The sequence below is a fragment of the Hevea brasiliensis genome, unplaced genomic scaffold (assembly GCF_030052815.1).
Source record: "Hevea brasiliensis isolate MT/VB/25A 57/8 unplaced genomic scaffold, ASM3005281v1 Scaf220, whole genome shotgun sequence".
In the NCBI taxonomy this organism is placed as follows: Eukaryota; Viridiplantae; Streptophyta; class Magnoliopsida; order Malpighiales; family Euphorbiaceae; genus Hevea; species Hevea brasiliensis.
In genome coordinates this window covers 17,335-33,221 of record NW_026614719.1, presented here as the reverse complement: position 1 = coordinate 33,221, position 15,887 = coordinate 17,335, and the positions used below count along the sequence as shown (strand labels likewise).

Below are 15,887 nucleotides of genomic sequence, written 5' to 3'. Positions count from 1 at the left end.
AAAAGAGTTTTCTCCTAAGCAATAGTTTAAAAAATCTCCATAGATTTCTTTTTGCATGTTGCCCACTTTAGCATTCAGATGGTGGGCCGTGCTTCTTGAGAGAGAACAAAGAAAATTCGATTTATTTGTAAACAGTTTCAATTATTGCAGATAGTAATGTTATGCTGACTTGGCCATCCTAAATCAGTTCAATATTTTAGGTTCATTTCAGTTGAGAGCAATGTTGAGTTCAAGCTCAGCAGTAGCAGTATTTGATAGTTTCCTGTCACAATTTAGATAAATGAATTAGGTTTTTTAGCAGATTCTTTCTTCTATTTATCTTGTATTGCTGTTGAGTTTACCGTGTAGTCGTTTTCCATGAAAAACAAAACCCAAGCTGTCCAAGTTAAAATCGCCCCTATTTTTCCTTTTCTACCATGTTTGAAAGGTTGCATTAAGGATGGATGAAAATGGATTTTAAATCCTTTCGTCCTATTATTTACCAAATTTACGTACTGATAAAATGTTTTTCTTTCTTATAGCCTTCCAAGGAAGTTCCACGGAAACAAAAGATGAAAATCCAATTTTAACATGCTTATGTTTTTCTGCTCAATTTTGTTGAATCAAGCTCAGAACATGTATTGATTAACATGCATACCTTACCCAACCCACACACACAACAAACCCACCCACCCCCCGCGCCGCGCCCACCAAACCCCCCCCCCCCCCCCCCCACCACAACCCATGCTCTCAAAACTTCATAGTATATGCAAAAGAACAGATCATTTATTGCTACTGTCACAACGTGTATAAGCTTTACAACTTACGAACCTTTAAAACAGATGAAAGCTGATCAAACAAGAAAAATCCAGTGGCAACAGAATAATAGCATTTTTTCCTGGCTAATTATTAAAAAAATATTTTGCTTATCCAAAAAAAAAAAAAAAGAATAGTACCATCAATGTAACTACAATTTTAGCATTTTGCAGGCAGCAGATATTAAAGAAATAAGAGAAAATTAGGCAATATATATATCCCGAGCAAGCTGTTCAATGCTCAACGTCTCAGTGATCTAACCATGCGCTTATTTGAAACAATAAGTCAAGCCATTCTATTCTGCAAACTCAGGAATGAAGGAACATCAACTGCTTCAAATATTGTATCATGCTGCACGGATCTTCAGCCAAATTCACAAGAATCTCAGCAGCATTATCCTTCAACTCCTCTAACTCATACAATAATTCAATGAGAATTGGAACTTCCCCTGAATCAGCAAGTGCAGCTCGATCAGCTTCATTATAACTCAACTGAGCAATAGCCCCTGATACCTTTCCCCTAACTTCACCATTCCCATCCCTCAAAAGCTCAACCAAAACTGGAACTGCATCTGATTTTCTAACAACTGAAACTGAGTGCTTGTAACAATGTCCATCTTGAAATAATTCAATAAGCAATGGAATTGCTCCTAATTCCACAAGCATAGACCTTGCACGGCTTGCGACAGCAAGTCATCCTACTGCTTGACAAGCTCTCTCTCTTGATATCATGCTACCATACCTAACCGGCTCAAAAAGAAATTAAGCCCTCCCAATCTAAGAAGTCAAGCCGTTCTATTCTGCAACCTCAACAGTGGCAATGCACCTAAAATCTCCAACAAGTACAGCCTGTCCCCATCTCTACAAGAATTTAACATATCAATAATGATCTCTAACCCACATTTTCTAGCTATAATCAAATGATTTACGTTACCAAAATTAACAAGACACCAAAACACATTTTATCAAAACCTTTCGGAACCTATTTTTGGACTGGGGCAGCAAACTTAAGATAGAATGTGTAACACCAGATTGGCCTATCTCTGAGGCCAAAACACCATCACCTTGACATGAAATTCGGTTCAATAAATATGCGGCTGCTTCTTGAATGGACTGAATTAAATTGTTTGAAATGTCAGTGAGGAGAAACTTAGCAAGGATAGGTATAGTTGGAGCTAATACATGCTCTGGTGCATATTTTGAGAGATGGGTTAATCTAATTGTGGCTTTTACTTGCATAGACTGCCCCTTTTTTTTGTGAGAGATTAAATAAAATCTGAAAGGAGTATTTTTATTTTATTTAAACTGTGTTGCTTACTCTTTTAAGACAGATAAAAGATCAATTTGGCTTTAATCAGATCAAAGTTTAGAAATATAATTTTATTTTTAGCAATTTAATTTTAGGTCTCATTTGGTTTAAAATTCCCTATTTGAAAAGTAAATTTTCAGAGAATTCCATATTTGAAAAATAAATTTTCAGAGAATTTATTTTTTAGTAAATATAATATAAATATATCTTCTGATATATAAATTAATTTTTCAATAAATAAATTTTCTCTTAAATAATGCTCATAATATAATTTAATATATATTAAATTAAAAAAAATAAATTGATAAATTATATTACACTTAGGGAAAGTATAATTTCTTAACATTAAACATGGACAAGGTCTAGTGTTAAAATTGAAGTTGAAATTAAATTGATTATTTTTTTATAAGTAAATAATTTATTAAAAATAATATCAAAGAAAAATTTACTATGAGAACATTCATCTAATCTAGGCCAGCAAACCAATCTAAATACACCCACCTAGAACATATTATGTTCAGAGAAAAAACTTGAAAAAAGCAATACAAAACCAGCCAATATTAGACCAAAGACAAAAATACAAAATCAACTTCAAGATCAAAAACTGAAAAAATAACCCGATAGACAAGCCAAGTAAATAAATACTTAAGCAAGAAGAAACAAGAAGGCACAAATGTGACAGTGGCCCAAGATCACAAAAAGAGCATAGCAGAGCCTCAGAAGAAGAAGTGACTTTAAACGTAGGCTGTAGCAACAATCACCAAGATTCAAAAGAGAAAAACCAAAGTCAAGATCAATCTGCTTCTGAAAATTAAATCTACAGTTCATAAATCAATCAAAAAATGTGCCCAAATCTACATATTATATCATATCATAATTTTCAAAGCGGCCGCAAAATCAACCAAAAATCAACCAGCAGAATTTAATCTTTAAAGGTTTGTGAATCAAGATTGAATTGAAGGGTTTTGTCACGATCCATTTTCTAGGCCGGACCGGTGCTAGAACTTGAGTTAGTATAAGGCTCCCAAATCCAGTAGTAATCCTAACTATTTCTAGTCCAACCATAAAGCACATAAATATAGTCTAATTTTAAAAAATCAAATGGACAGAATCCGGCCATAAATTAGACTATCAAATGGGGAGCCTTAATTCACTATCTGTAAACCAATAAAACAATAATATGGGGAGCTCAGCTCACCCTCACAATCCTCAAATCAGATAAATAATCAAATGGGAGCTCAGCTCCCTCATCCAAAGAAATGAATATCTCATGCATCCAAATATTTCCACATAAATAAGGTTACAACTCAAAAAGTTTAGTTAATACAACCCCAGATAAGGATAATACACTACTGGTACATGCGGGGTTCTAGAATTTAACAAAAGATAATAAAAGTAAATTGAACTTTTCTAGTTTAACCTGCGAGAAAAGAAAACATATTATTTTCAACAAGTCCACCTGTCACCTGAGAAAAAATAATTGAACAGAAGTAAGCGTTTTGACTTATAGAGTAAGATATTAATTTTAAATATAATTTCTATAACTATCTAAACCTAATGCATTCCTATGTATGAATTACAACATGCACACATAATTTTAAATAATTCAGACAATTTTCACACAAAAGATAACTTGGAGCACTCACACACTCGTGTGTCACATCAACATATATACCTATGGGAGCTAATCCTTTATACAACTTTATTAATTCCAATACCTGTCAACGAGGTCAACTCAAGCTGGACTTTCTCTTAATAATCCAAGTGCGGGTGTCAGCGAGATCAACTCAAAGCCGTACTGAACCCGACTTATCCACATATAAGGATCAGGTCCAAGCGAGTCAAGCTCCAACCGCGACTACCCATCTTACCATATATCCATACCACACGCACGCCAACACACACACAGCTCCAAATTATCTTAACGCGACAACCACAATAATTTCACCAATAATATATGCAACATAAGGGCGTGCCTAGTATTTAACTACATATATATATATATATATATATATATATATATATATATATATATATATATATATATATATATATATATATATATATATATATATATATTTACAAGTGAATGCCTGAGCATGCCTTGAATATATAATAATAATATTAAAATTATAAATAAAATCAATATCTACTCACAAATTATCCAAATGTCACTAGGGCGGCTAAGAAGATGAGGAATGTTGACTTGGATCACCTAAACAATTATATTCAAGAAATTTATCAATATTAACTCAAAACAAAGAACTAAAGAGCCTAAGACACCTTAGGTTTATGTCGAAAATCCGGTAGAGTTTTCCCTGTACCTAGATCCTACCCAACCTGCAAAATAACTCAATAAACACTTCTCAATCCAAAAGGCCTTAGGCCCACAATATAATAACTACACAATGCTCCTCCTAGGCCTGCCAAACCAGTCAATTCCCACATAAACTAATTATTTAAAAATTCAGGACATTATAGGTTTCCTTTGATTTTCATCTTGATTTTTGTTTAGTTTAATTTTGATTCAGTTTCAATTCTATTCAAAATTTTATTTGATTCAAATTTATCAAAGTGAACAGTTAATTTTTTTTAATTTTTTAAAAAATAAAAAATAGGATTTTTAATAAGAAATTAGACCAAATCAATCAAAATCAATTCGATTCAATTCATTATAATTTTAATCAAATTTAGTTTTGACCGGACCAAACCCATGTCTACCTTACACCCTGTATATTAATAAATGTTCAATAACTCTTAAAATTTAGAGTTTCATCATACTTATTATAATATTAATTTGTTGTTATGCATACATTTCATAGCCTTATTTGTGAAAGCATTTTAAATTCTAAGATAAGTGTGATGAAAAAAATATTATATTTATGGGTGTCATAAATACAATATTTTTTTTATGAAAGAATGTAAAATAATTACTTTATTAGATAAAAAATATATAATAAAAAAATAAACCATTTCAGTTGTCACGACCCAAATTTTGGGCCGGATCGGCACTAGAACTTGGATAAATATAAGGCCTCCAAAACCTGTAGTAAGTCTTGCTATTCCTAGTATAACCATAAACCCCATAAACATAGTCTAATTTTGATAAAACAAATGAATAGAGTCCGGCCATAAATTAGACTATCCAACGAGGTGTATTAACTCATCTGACCCATAATCACAAAATAACAAAATTTGGGGAGCTCAGCTCACCCTCATAAGCCTCAATCTAAAAAATAATCCAATGGCAACTCAGCTTCCTCATCTAAGGAAATACTCATCTCATGCATCCAAGTACATTCACATAATAAGTTTACAATACCCAAATGATTAAGTTATTACAATACCAAAAAAGTTTAAAACATTTTTGGTACAGGCAGAGTCTAGAATATAATTCAAGAAAATGAAATACAATTAAGCTGCTGCTGGTAAACCTGCGAGAAAAGAAACATGTTATTCACAAAAAGACCACCTATCACCTGAGGAAAAATAGTTGAACAGGAGTGAACATTTGACTTATAGAGTAAGATATTGATTTTAAATACAATTTCCATAACTATCTAAGCCTAATGCATTCCTATGTATGAAATTCAACATACACTCATTTCCAATCAATCCAAACAATATTCACATAAAAGATAATTTGGAGCACTCACACACTCGTGTATCACATCAAAGTGTATATATATATAGAAGCTAATCCCCTATACAGTTCTCTTAATTTCAACACTTGCCAGCGATATCAACTCGAGTTGGACTTTCTCTTAATAATCTAAATGCGGAGATCAGTGAGATCAACTCAAAACCGTACTCACTCTAACTTATCCACATATAAGGATTGGGTCCCAACGAGTTAAGCTTCAACCACGACTACTCGTCTTACCTATATCTATAATCACACCACACGAACGTCGACACACACACAAAGCCCCCAATTACCCTAAGGTGACATTCACAATAAATTCATCAAATAAATGTACAATACAAGATATACCTAGTAATTAACTATATACATATATTTATAAGTGAATGTATGGGCATGCCTTAAATATATAATAATATTGAAATTATAAATAAAATCAATTTCTACTCACAGATCATTAGAAGTCACTGTGGCGGCTGGGTGAAAGAGGAAGGCTGACTCTGATCACCTAAAAAATTATATTTATGAATTTATCAGCATTAACTCAAAACAAGAATTTAAAGAGTCAAGGACATCCTATTTTAAGCTAGAAATCTAACAGGGTTTTTCTAGTACCTAGGACCTACCCAACCTGTAAAGCAATTCAAACAATACTTCTAAACCCAAAGGCCTTAGGCCCACATCACAACAACATCTTACGGCCCCTTATGGGCCTGCTAAACCAGATAATTCTCAAGTAACTATGCGATTCAGCTATAAGGCTTAAAACTAATATTTTGCAAAAACCATCTAAACCCTCTTCAAAAATTCTATAAACATGTCTTGCAATCCTTAACGATGTTATAATACTATTGAAAAAGGAAATAAAATTTTCTAGCTACTCATGAATATTTTATAAATTTTATTCTAAACTTGGCATTAGGTAAAAGGAGTAATTTAGAGTTCAGATTTACCTATGTTAATTCTGACATCTAGAATGCGACTAAGGCTCCTGAAAATGATGGGAATCATTGTAATACTGACCCACTTCCAAAGTGGGTCTAACAGCCTGTCTGTCTGACCCGAAAATGCAGTACCAGTCGCTGGTGAAATTTCTACGAAACGACAACATCTATGCGAAGCCCACAACACCAAGAGTTAGAATATAATTTTTATTTAAGGGAGGGGGAGGAAAAAGAAGAAGACTGATCCGATTCAATTGGTCTGATATGGTCTGATTCGATTCAATCGGTTTGATTCAAGGTACTCAAAATTTAATTTTTATTTTGTCTTGGAGGCCAAAACGAGGCCCAAAAATTCTAAAAACAATTACAAAAAAACTTAAAAATATTTATAGAGTCCAAATATATTTTTATATTTGCCACATGGTCTTTAAATTAATTTTTAAAAATTGATAAAATTAATTGTCTCGAAAAATAAAATCCGATTTTGAAAATTCAGAAAGTTCAAATTAATTTTCATAATATTTAATACATTAAAATATTATAATTTACACATAAAATAATTATTTAAAAATTCGGATTGTTACATGAGTCTAGCTCAAAACAATAAAGAGTAAAGTTAGGATATAGTTGATAAATATATTATCAAAATGCTTGAACAATTCTAGAAAGTTCAAATTCAAATTCAAATTTAGTCAACACACAATAAAATTTTTATTTTCATTTAGAAATATATTTTTTAAAATATTATTTTTTTCAAAATACAAGGGTTAATTAGCTTTACTAAAATAAAAAAACTAAAAGGTAGTATTTTATAAAATATAAGGGCTAACTAATTATTTTTACTAAAATAGAGGAATTAAATAATAATTTACTTAGTATTAAAGTACTTCTTTGGCTAATAAAGAAAATTTGATGAAGGAGCTAAAAAGTTTAATGAAAATAAAAAATAAAAATTAAATAGTACATTTCTCAAAAAAAGACTAAACATTTATTTTCATCAAAATATATGAACTAAATAATAATTTTTTTCTTTTTATAAAATTGAGTTCCAATTGGCACAGGATAATTCTAGCTTGCCCACTTTCTTTTTTTTTTTTTTTTTACCAAAAGAAAGATATTTCATTGAGAAGCATGTGATTACAAGGCCCACCATCCACTAGTAGCAACCTATCTACAACAATAATTAACAACCAAGCCCTTGAAACATAAAGCCCAAGACCTTACAAAGAGAATCCCCTAAGACTATAATGCGTGCAATATTTGATCTCACAACTCCAACAAGCAGGAAGATGGGCAATGTTGACGTTGAAACAGCTTGAACACCAGCTACTAAAGGGGGATCAACAACCTTAAGAAAACACACAAGAAGGAGAGCCTCACCGAATCAGAAGCAAGAACGCCTCGACTGACATCAAGTAGAACTCCCCCGAGACATCAACCCCAGGAGAACCAGATGAGATAGGCTAGGCATCAAGAGATTGACAAACAAGTGGGCCAGAAACCAAGGGGAAAGCTGGAGAATCGAGAAAGTCATGGTGGTAGAGCTTAAGTGTCTCATTCTCCTATAGCCTAGACGGATCGGTGACCAACAGCAGAATGATACCTTCTCATTTATAAAGTTGCCAGCCAGCAAGGATAGCCCCTAGATTGTTAAAACTTCAAGCAAGCAAACCATTTTGAAACCCACTTGCAACGGCCACAATATCTAAAGAGGGGTACTAAAACTCCAAACTGGAGACTAGAGAAACATAACATTAGAAATGAAACTAAAGAAACTAATTCAACAATATAAAGTGAAAAAAGAATGAAGGGGGCAGGGAGGGCGTGGTGGGTTTTTAGACTTTCACACACAGAGAGAGAGAGAGAGAGAGAGAGAGAGATCATTGGCCAAAAGGTTGGAGGACTAAAAAGTAGGTTTTAGACTTTCACACACAGAGAGAGAGAGAGAGAGTATAATGATTCCATGCAACTTTTCATCTTACGCGTCATTTGGTTATGAACTGCTTGACCCTGTGTATACATATGCATATATATTCTTTTGAGTCTATTGGATAATCTAGTTGTTATAGTAATAGTTAACTGTTAAGTGACTGTTAACTATTTTATTAACTTTTATTATTATCGAATAGTTATTTTTTAAAAATAAATAATGTTAAATATAATAGTTTAAAGTAAATTTATTCAATAAAAATAATTGTTAGATTAGTTGTTAAATATAAAAATAGTAGTATCATTTTTTTTTATCATAGTTAAAATACTACCTTAAAAGCTATGAGATGTAACATTTTATAATTCACTCCCTCAAATCGTTAAATATTAGTATAAATATCTATATTATCAAATAGTATAAATAAGAGAAGTAGTGTTTTAATCCTAGTCAAAATACGAAACACTAATCAAGATCTTTCTAAATTTAATTTTTTAATTCCAAAAAATCCCCTAGCTGTTAGTTAAATCAGTATAGTTAGTTGGGGCAGTATGTGAGTCTAAGCAAGTCAGAATTACACCCTTGATCATAACTTAATTACAAACAAAGCCTTTTTATTTATTCTTTTTTACGAGGAGTACTAAGTATGTTTCTTCAATATGATCAAATGATATATCATTGGGATTGAAATTAATCATATAGCTAGCTATACTTATATATATATAAAGGCAAGTTGCCATTTTTTTCCCCATGACTTTTTCTGGTAAAGCATATATGCAGTCGCGAAGCCACAGCATAGACATGGTGGGCAATTGCCCACCTTAAATTTTGAAATTAAAATGAAAACCCACCTATGTAGTTACACTTTTGTCCCCCATAATAATCAATCAATGCTCATCTTTGAATTGTGTTTTTAGTAAGTATGGTAACCTAAAAAGCTAAATTTGTCTCTACCCTCACCAATTAACAACGTAAAGAAGAGTAGTGATGGGACCCAAATAAAAAAATAAAAAATAAAAAAAAAAGCTTCTTCCTTCTTCAATTACCAACAAAAAGGAAGAAAATGATGGGACTTTTATAAAGAGGTTTCAGATTGCAAATGTTTTAATTAACATTTTAAAATTTAAAATTATAATAACAAAGCTTTTTTTAATGAAGATTAAAAAAGAACAAAATATATCTAAAACTTCTCAAAGAAACCAAAATGACAACTGATAGAGAGAGGGAGATAAAAACAAAAACTTCATAAGAAAGGCTTTTTATTGTTCTTTAAACAGAAAGAAAGAAAAGACGAACAAAGCTTTTTTTTATTTATCTCAACTATGATCTGTGACAAGGAGAAAGAGGTTGAGACAGCCATAGCCCATTGCCCAAAAGAAAAAGTATGAGCAAAAAAATTGTGAAAATCTGGTTGGTAATTATAATTTGTTTTCACTTGTTCCTTATTGCTATTTTCAACTATTCCTTATTTCAATCTGGTTAGTAATATCGTAATAATTTTTAGCTATCTTGATTGATAATAAAATATTAGTAATTTGTTTGATTGTTACTTAACTACTTTGATTGATATGAAAATAGTAATAACTCGTTTGACCTCAAATTTTTATATTGATATATTATGATAAATGCTTTATTTGAATTAGGAATTTATACATTGTTTGATATATTCAATTAATCATTTATATTCAGTTAATCATTATTTAGAATTTCATATTCTTTTATTTATATTTTTACAATTGATTGAAATTAAATGTATTAATATAATAATTAATAACTATGATTTTTTTGTTGTAGATATGGCTACATTGGATAGATATTTGAAGAAATAATGCATAGAAAAGAGTTATTTTGAGCATGATAAGGACAATCTTCCTGCCGATCCTGCATTGTGTAAGCCAATTATGGGATATCATCCTAATATACGGGATGAAATACAGAGGTGGTACTTGTAAAAGGGTTCTTGTTAACCTCGTGATCACAAATTCAAACAAATTCTGCTAGGAAATGTTTTACAACGATTTAATCTCTCTTGGTATGATGAATTTTCCTAGTTAGAATATAGCACAACAGTAGAGAAGGCATTTTACTTCTATTGCTATCTTTTCAAATCTGATAGCAAACAACATGTTGGCAGGGGTGATGCATTTGTTGTCAAAGGGTTTCAAAATTGGAAGCAAAAGGAGAAACTAGGTGAACATGTTGGAGGCCCTAACAGTACTCACAATCAAGCCTAGAGGAATTGTCAAGCTTTAATGAATGAACAACATCTTAGAACATTTGTGAATAGACAAACTAATCAAACTCGAAATGACTATTGGATGCATTTGAATGCTTCTATTGATTGTGTTCAATTTCTTCTCAAACAAGGTTTAGCTTTTCGCAGCCATGATGAATCAAATAATTCAACCAACAAAGGTAATTATCTTGAAATTTTACAATTTCTTGCTGATCATAATGAAGGCATCAAATGAGTTGTTTTATATAAATGTCATCAAATATGCAAAAAGACATTGTCAATGCTTGTGCAACTGAAACTATCAACATTATTACTCGAGATCTTGGAGATGCTTTGTTTTCTATTTTATTTGATGAAGCTCGTGATGTACCAGCTAAGGAACAGATGGCTATTGTTATACGCTATGTGGACAAGAATGGACATGCGGTGGAGCATATTTTGGGTATTGTACATGTTACTGACACTAGTGCTTTATCACTAAAAGCAGCCATAGATGCATTGTTTTCCAAACATAGCTTAAGCATATCAAGATTGCGAGGCCAAGGCTATGATGGGGCAAGCAACATGCGAGGTGAGTTTAATGGTCTCAAAACTCTAGTCTTGAAGGAAAATGGAAGTGCTTTCTATGTTCACTAATTTGCACAACAACTTCAATTAGCACTTGTAGCTGTTGTAAAAACTGATGTATCTATTGCATTACTCTTCACTTTAGTTTCAAATATGGTGAATGTTGTTGGTGTTTCTTGTAAATGTTATGATATTCTTCAAGAATCTCAAGTTATTAGAGTTTTAGAAGCACTTGAAAATGGTGAATTGATTAGTGAAATTGGCCAAAATCAAGAATATACTCTTAAATGAGTAGGAGACGCACGGTGGGGGTCACATTATAAAACTCTTATTAGCTTAATTAAGATGTTTTCTGCTGTTATTAATATGCTTGAGTTGATTATGGAAAATTCTAAGTTTGAACAGAAAGCTGAAGCATTCAATCTCCTTAATTCACTATAATCTTTTGATGTTGCATTTAGCCTTCATTTGATGAGAAATATTCTAGGGATCACTTATGAACTATCACAAACTTTGCAAAGAAAATATCAAGATATTGTGAATGCTATGACATTGGTCAAAATAGCTAAACAACGGTTACAATCCATGCGAGATGAAGGATGGAATTCTTTATTTGATGACCTTACAGTGTTTTGTAGTAAACACAATATCGAAGTGCCTTCCATGGATGATATGTATGTTCTTCGTGGATGATCTCGAAGCAATTTTGAAAAAGTGGCTAACATGCATCATTATCAGGTTCAAGTATTTTATGCTGTTATAGATTTGCAGCTTCAGGAGCTTAACAATCATTCCAATGAAGTGAATACAGAGTTACTTTTATGTGTTGCTTGTTTGAGTCAGAATGATTCCTTTTCAGCTTTTGATAAGGAAAAATTATTGCGCTTTACTCAATTTTACCCGATTGAATTTTCTATAGTACAGCTTGTTGCTCTTGACAATCAACTGGAGACATATATTCTTGATATAAAGTCCAATGCTAAGTTTTCAAATTTGATAGGAATTAGCAATCTTGCTGAAAAAATGGTGAAGACAAAAAGGAATGTGTTATATCCTTTGGTTTATAGGCTTATAACATTGACCTTAATTCTACTTGTTGCAATAGCTTCTGTCGAGAGAGCATTTCTGATATGAAGATTGTGAAGAATCGATTGCGCAATCAAATGGGAGATCAATGAATGTCTGATTGTTTAATTACATATATTGAGAAAGAAATTTTTAACTCCATTGACAATGAGGTGATCATGCAACGATATCAAAACATGAAAACTCACAAAGAGCAATTGCCACTTAGAAATCTATGTATTGATGTAATGTGTAATTGACATTTTTGAGTAATGTTATGGCTTGATTATATCATTTTGGAATATTGAAATATACTATTTTTCAATTAGTTTTTTTTTAACAGAATATTATTTGTTACTATTTCAATTTTATCTTTTAAAATATCATCTTTGTAAATTTTGATAGAATTTATTTTTTTGCCTTTGCCCAACTTCAACAAAAAATCTGGCTTCACCACTGCATATATGCAAGAATTGGTCATATTGTGTGAGCACAGTGCAAATTAACTTAAAAAAATAATAATAAAGTTGATATTTTTCTATCAACTTAAATTATCAAATTAGATGCCAAATTCAAAATGGGGTCATAATGTTCTTCTAGTCCCACTACAAATTTTAACTAAAAACTCTAACTTGATATTGTTCTACCAACTTTTAATTATAAAATTCAAGATGGGTCATAAAAAGTTGATATTTGTTCTATCAACTTAGAGTATCATTAATTAGCCAGCTCAAATGCTAGCTCTAACCAAAAAGAAAAACCAACCATATTTATATATAGTTGACTTGGCCAATTTTTTTTGTAAGTAAAAAATTTTATTAATAAAAAAATTAGGAAAAATTTAATATGAGCCCACCTATCTAAAAATCTAATCTGATCGACCACTTTAATTCACTCACACCTAAAGACGTGGCATATCAAGTGAAAAATTCTGACAAAAAAACAACGAAGATTAGAGACAAATAAAAACAAACCAAACCAAAAAATCACAGAGACAGAATCAAACCAATACAAAAGCATAAGCAAGGACTACAAATAAAAATGGAACGTGTACGTGTGAATGCGAAGTTTTGGTGTTGACGTGGTGCAATTAACAGTGGACTTAATTGATTTCTTGAATGGACATTGACTTTAAACCATATATATATATATATATATATTATTTTTAATTTAGTAAGTAAGGTATGCATTGAACCCATAAAAAGTGGATCTCCAATTTATATTTCTTAATTACAATTCAACGAACAACAGTAATTTCAAATTATGTGCAAGTTTACTTCCCACGCAACCTTTTCCATCTATAAATACTCATTCTTGATTCTTTCTTCTTATTCTCATCACTCAGTGAACAAAAACAACATTTTCTTTGGAGCTCGGGAGATAATGAAAGTAAGTATAATTAATTAATTGCTACTAAAAAAGCTATTTTTTATATTAGAAACGAGTTAATTTAATTTGCTATTTATATGACAATGCTGCAGCAAAAGATAGTCATCAAGGTGACAACTTGTTGTGATAAATGCCGAAGCAAGGTCTTGAAGACAGCCGCTACTGCATCTGGTGAGTTTCAAAATATATCTATAATTCATTAATTTGATTTTGTTAATTAATTAATTAAGCCTGCTATTGCACATTATTTGATCAATGGCATATACTAATTAATCAAGCTAATCCTCTTTCCTTTTTTTTTTTTTTTGGTTTGGTGGGGGGGATATGATTAGGTGTGAATTCGGTGGCATTAGAAGGAGATGACAAAGAAAAGTTGGTGGTGATAGGAGAAAGGGTAGATGCAGCCTGCTTGACCAAGGCCCTCCGGAAGAAGGTGAACTTTGCAATCTTAGAAAGGGTAGAAGAGTTGAAGCACCAAGAGAAAAAGCCTGAGAAAAAGCCAGAAGATGATAACAAACCAACTCCACCTTGTTGTCAAGAAAGACCTCGTTGTGAATTGGTTAGTGTGGTTTATGATACAAATCCAGAAACTTGCACCATCCTGTGATAAGCAAAATTTTCTTGTAATGTCTCAATTTCTTTCCCTTTTTTTCCCCTCTCTTATTATTACTAGAAATTAACCCGCTTGTTATGTTTAAATGAAATAAGGTGTCAATAAAGTTAACTGTGTAGCCATCCAGCTCATAGTTCCTATCAAAGAACAATATTGGATAATTTAATAACTCAAATGTCTAAATTAATTTATAAGTGTCTGTTTTCCTTGAGAGTTCTAACCTATATTCTGCAACGTATATGATAATTAAGACATGATCCTGCTCAAACTAAACATAAAGCAAGGAAATTAGTTAATAAAAAAAAAAAAAGGAAATGAGTTGAAAGAAGCCTTTAAATTTTTTATTAAAGTCTAAATATATCCAAATTAAACTTTTCGTCCAAATAATCTCATAACTTCTCAATTAAACTCAAATAAGCCCAACATTTGACACACAAATTAGACAGGTGAAATACACACCTAATAATAGAGAATAAAAGTACTTTTTTAATATAATAATGCTGAGTGAGAGAGAAAAAAAAAATTTAAAATGCAACAGTTATTTTGGGTGAGAGACATTTGGCAAACACTAATACAAAGTTGAAATCTCTAACTTAGCTCTAATTTTTTTTTTTTTTTTTAGTCTTCATGCAATTATTTTTTTATATGTAAAATTTATTTGAAAATATTTTTATGTAAATCAAAATTATAAAAAAAAATATTTTTGGACACTTTACAATATTCTTAATTTTTCTGATGTGAAAGTTTTTATTTTTAATGTAAAAATAAATTGGGTATTAAAAATTATTATTTTATTGTGTTTTATTTTTTAAATCATAATTTAAGAAATTATAAAAACAAAAATATTTTTGAATTTCTTATAATATTCTTGATTTTTTTAGGTAACATTTTCTTTTATTTTTATGCATGATTAAATTGGGCATCAAAAAGGGTCTTCTTAAAAATTTTATCTTATTATATAATTTTCTTCTAATGCCATGGAAAAATAGCTACACACTCCATAAAATTTTGAAAAAATTTATTTTTAGGCATTTTATAATATTCTTGATTTTTCTAACACACAAGTTTTTATATTTGATGCAACCTTCACGAGGAAAAATTATACAACAAAATTAATGTATATACAATGATTTTATTGTAATCATTAATTGTGATAAGTTCAATATGGATATCACCATGATCACTTATTATAATTAATTCGTTATATGTACAACAGTTGCATTACATAAAAATTTCTTCACAGGACAGTCAAAGGTCATTTATGCTCTCTCTCTAAACTCATATAAGCATTTCTGCAAAACGAAAGTTGCTTGTTACAGTATGTTTAGTTATGGCTACTCATATATCCTGTACTATAATAAGTTCAAAAAATTGCATCAGGTTTCTATAATCTATACTGA

The 15,887-nt window shown here is 31.0% G+C and overlaps 2 protein-coding genes and 1 pseudogene across 3 annotated transcripts; 2 read left to right on the top strand and 1 right to left on the bottom strand.

Annotated features, from left to right (window-relative positions):
- Positions 1–997: 997 nt before the first annotated feature.
- LOC110657436 (uncharacterized) lies at positions 998–8,224 on the bottom strand (annotated as a pseudogene).
- A 2,878-nt stretch (positions 8,225–11,102) lies between these two features.
- LOC131176686 (uncharacterized) lies at positions 11,103–12,554 on the top strand. The gene is made up of 3 exons (XM_058141762.1): positions 11,103–11,424; positions 11,512–11,661; positions 12,184–12,554. Exons 1-3 carry the CDS (start codon positions 11,103–11,105, stop codon positions 12,552–12,554), a joined length of 843 nt encoding a protein of 280 aa, XP_057997745.1.
- Positions 12,555–13,780: 1,226 nt separating this feature from the next.
- Positions 13,781–14,613, top strand: LOC131176684 (heavy metal-associated isoprenylated plant protein 47-like). 2 transcript variants are annotated; one of them, XM_058141760.1, is made up of 3 exons: positions 13,781–13,874; positions 13,967–14,045; positions 14,207–14,613. In XM_058141760.1, the coding sequence occupies exons 1-3, from the start codon at positions 13,869–13,871 to the stop codon at positions 14,479–14,481; spliced, it is 360 nt and encodes a 119-aa protein (XP_057997743.1). In that variant the 5' UTR covers positions 13,781–13,868; the 3' UTR covers positions 14,482–14,613. The 2 variants fall into 2 exon arrangements, with proteins under 2 accessions (XP_057997743.1, XP_057997742.1); XM_058141759.1 differs by lacking the exon at positions 13,781–13,874 and having other exon boundaries at positions 13,958–14,045.
- Positions 14,614–15,887: the final 1,274 nt, after the last annotated feature.

Excerpts from the sequence above, each read along its gene's own strand:
- LOC131176684 (XM_058141759.1), top strand. The coding sequence starts at position 13,958 with ATGCTGCAGCAAAAGATAGTCATCAAGGTGACAACTTGTTGTGATAAA. Across the intron at positions 14,046-14,206 it reads GACAGCCGCTACTGCATCTG|GTGTGAATTCGGTGGCATTA; the intron begins GTGAGTTTCAAA and ends GGATATGATTAG.
- LOC131176686 (XM_058141762.1), top strand. The coding sequence starts at position 11,103 with ATGTCATCAAATATGCAAAAAGACATTGTCAATGCTTGTGCAACTGAA. Across the intron at positions 11,425-11,511 it reads TGGGGCAAGCAACATGCGAG|CACTTGTAGCTGTTGTAAAA; the intron begins GTGAGTTTAATG and ends AACTTCAATTAG. Across the intron at positions 11,662-12,183 it reads TTTAGAAGCACTTGAAAATG|ATTTGCAGCTTCAGGAGCTT; the intron begins GTGAATTGATTA and ends ATGCTGTTATAG.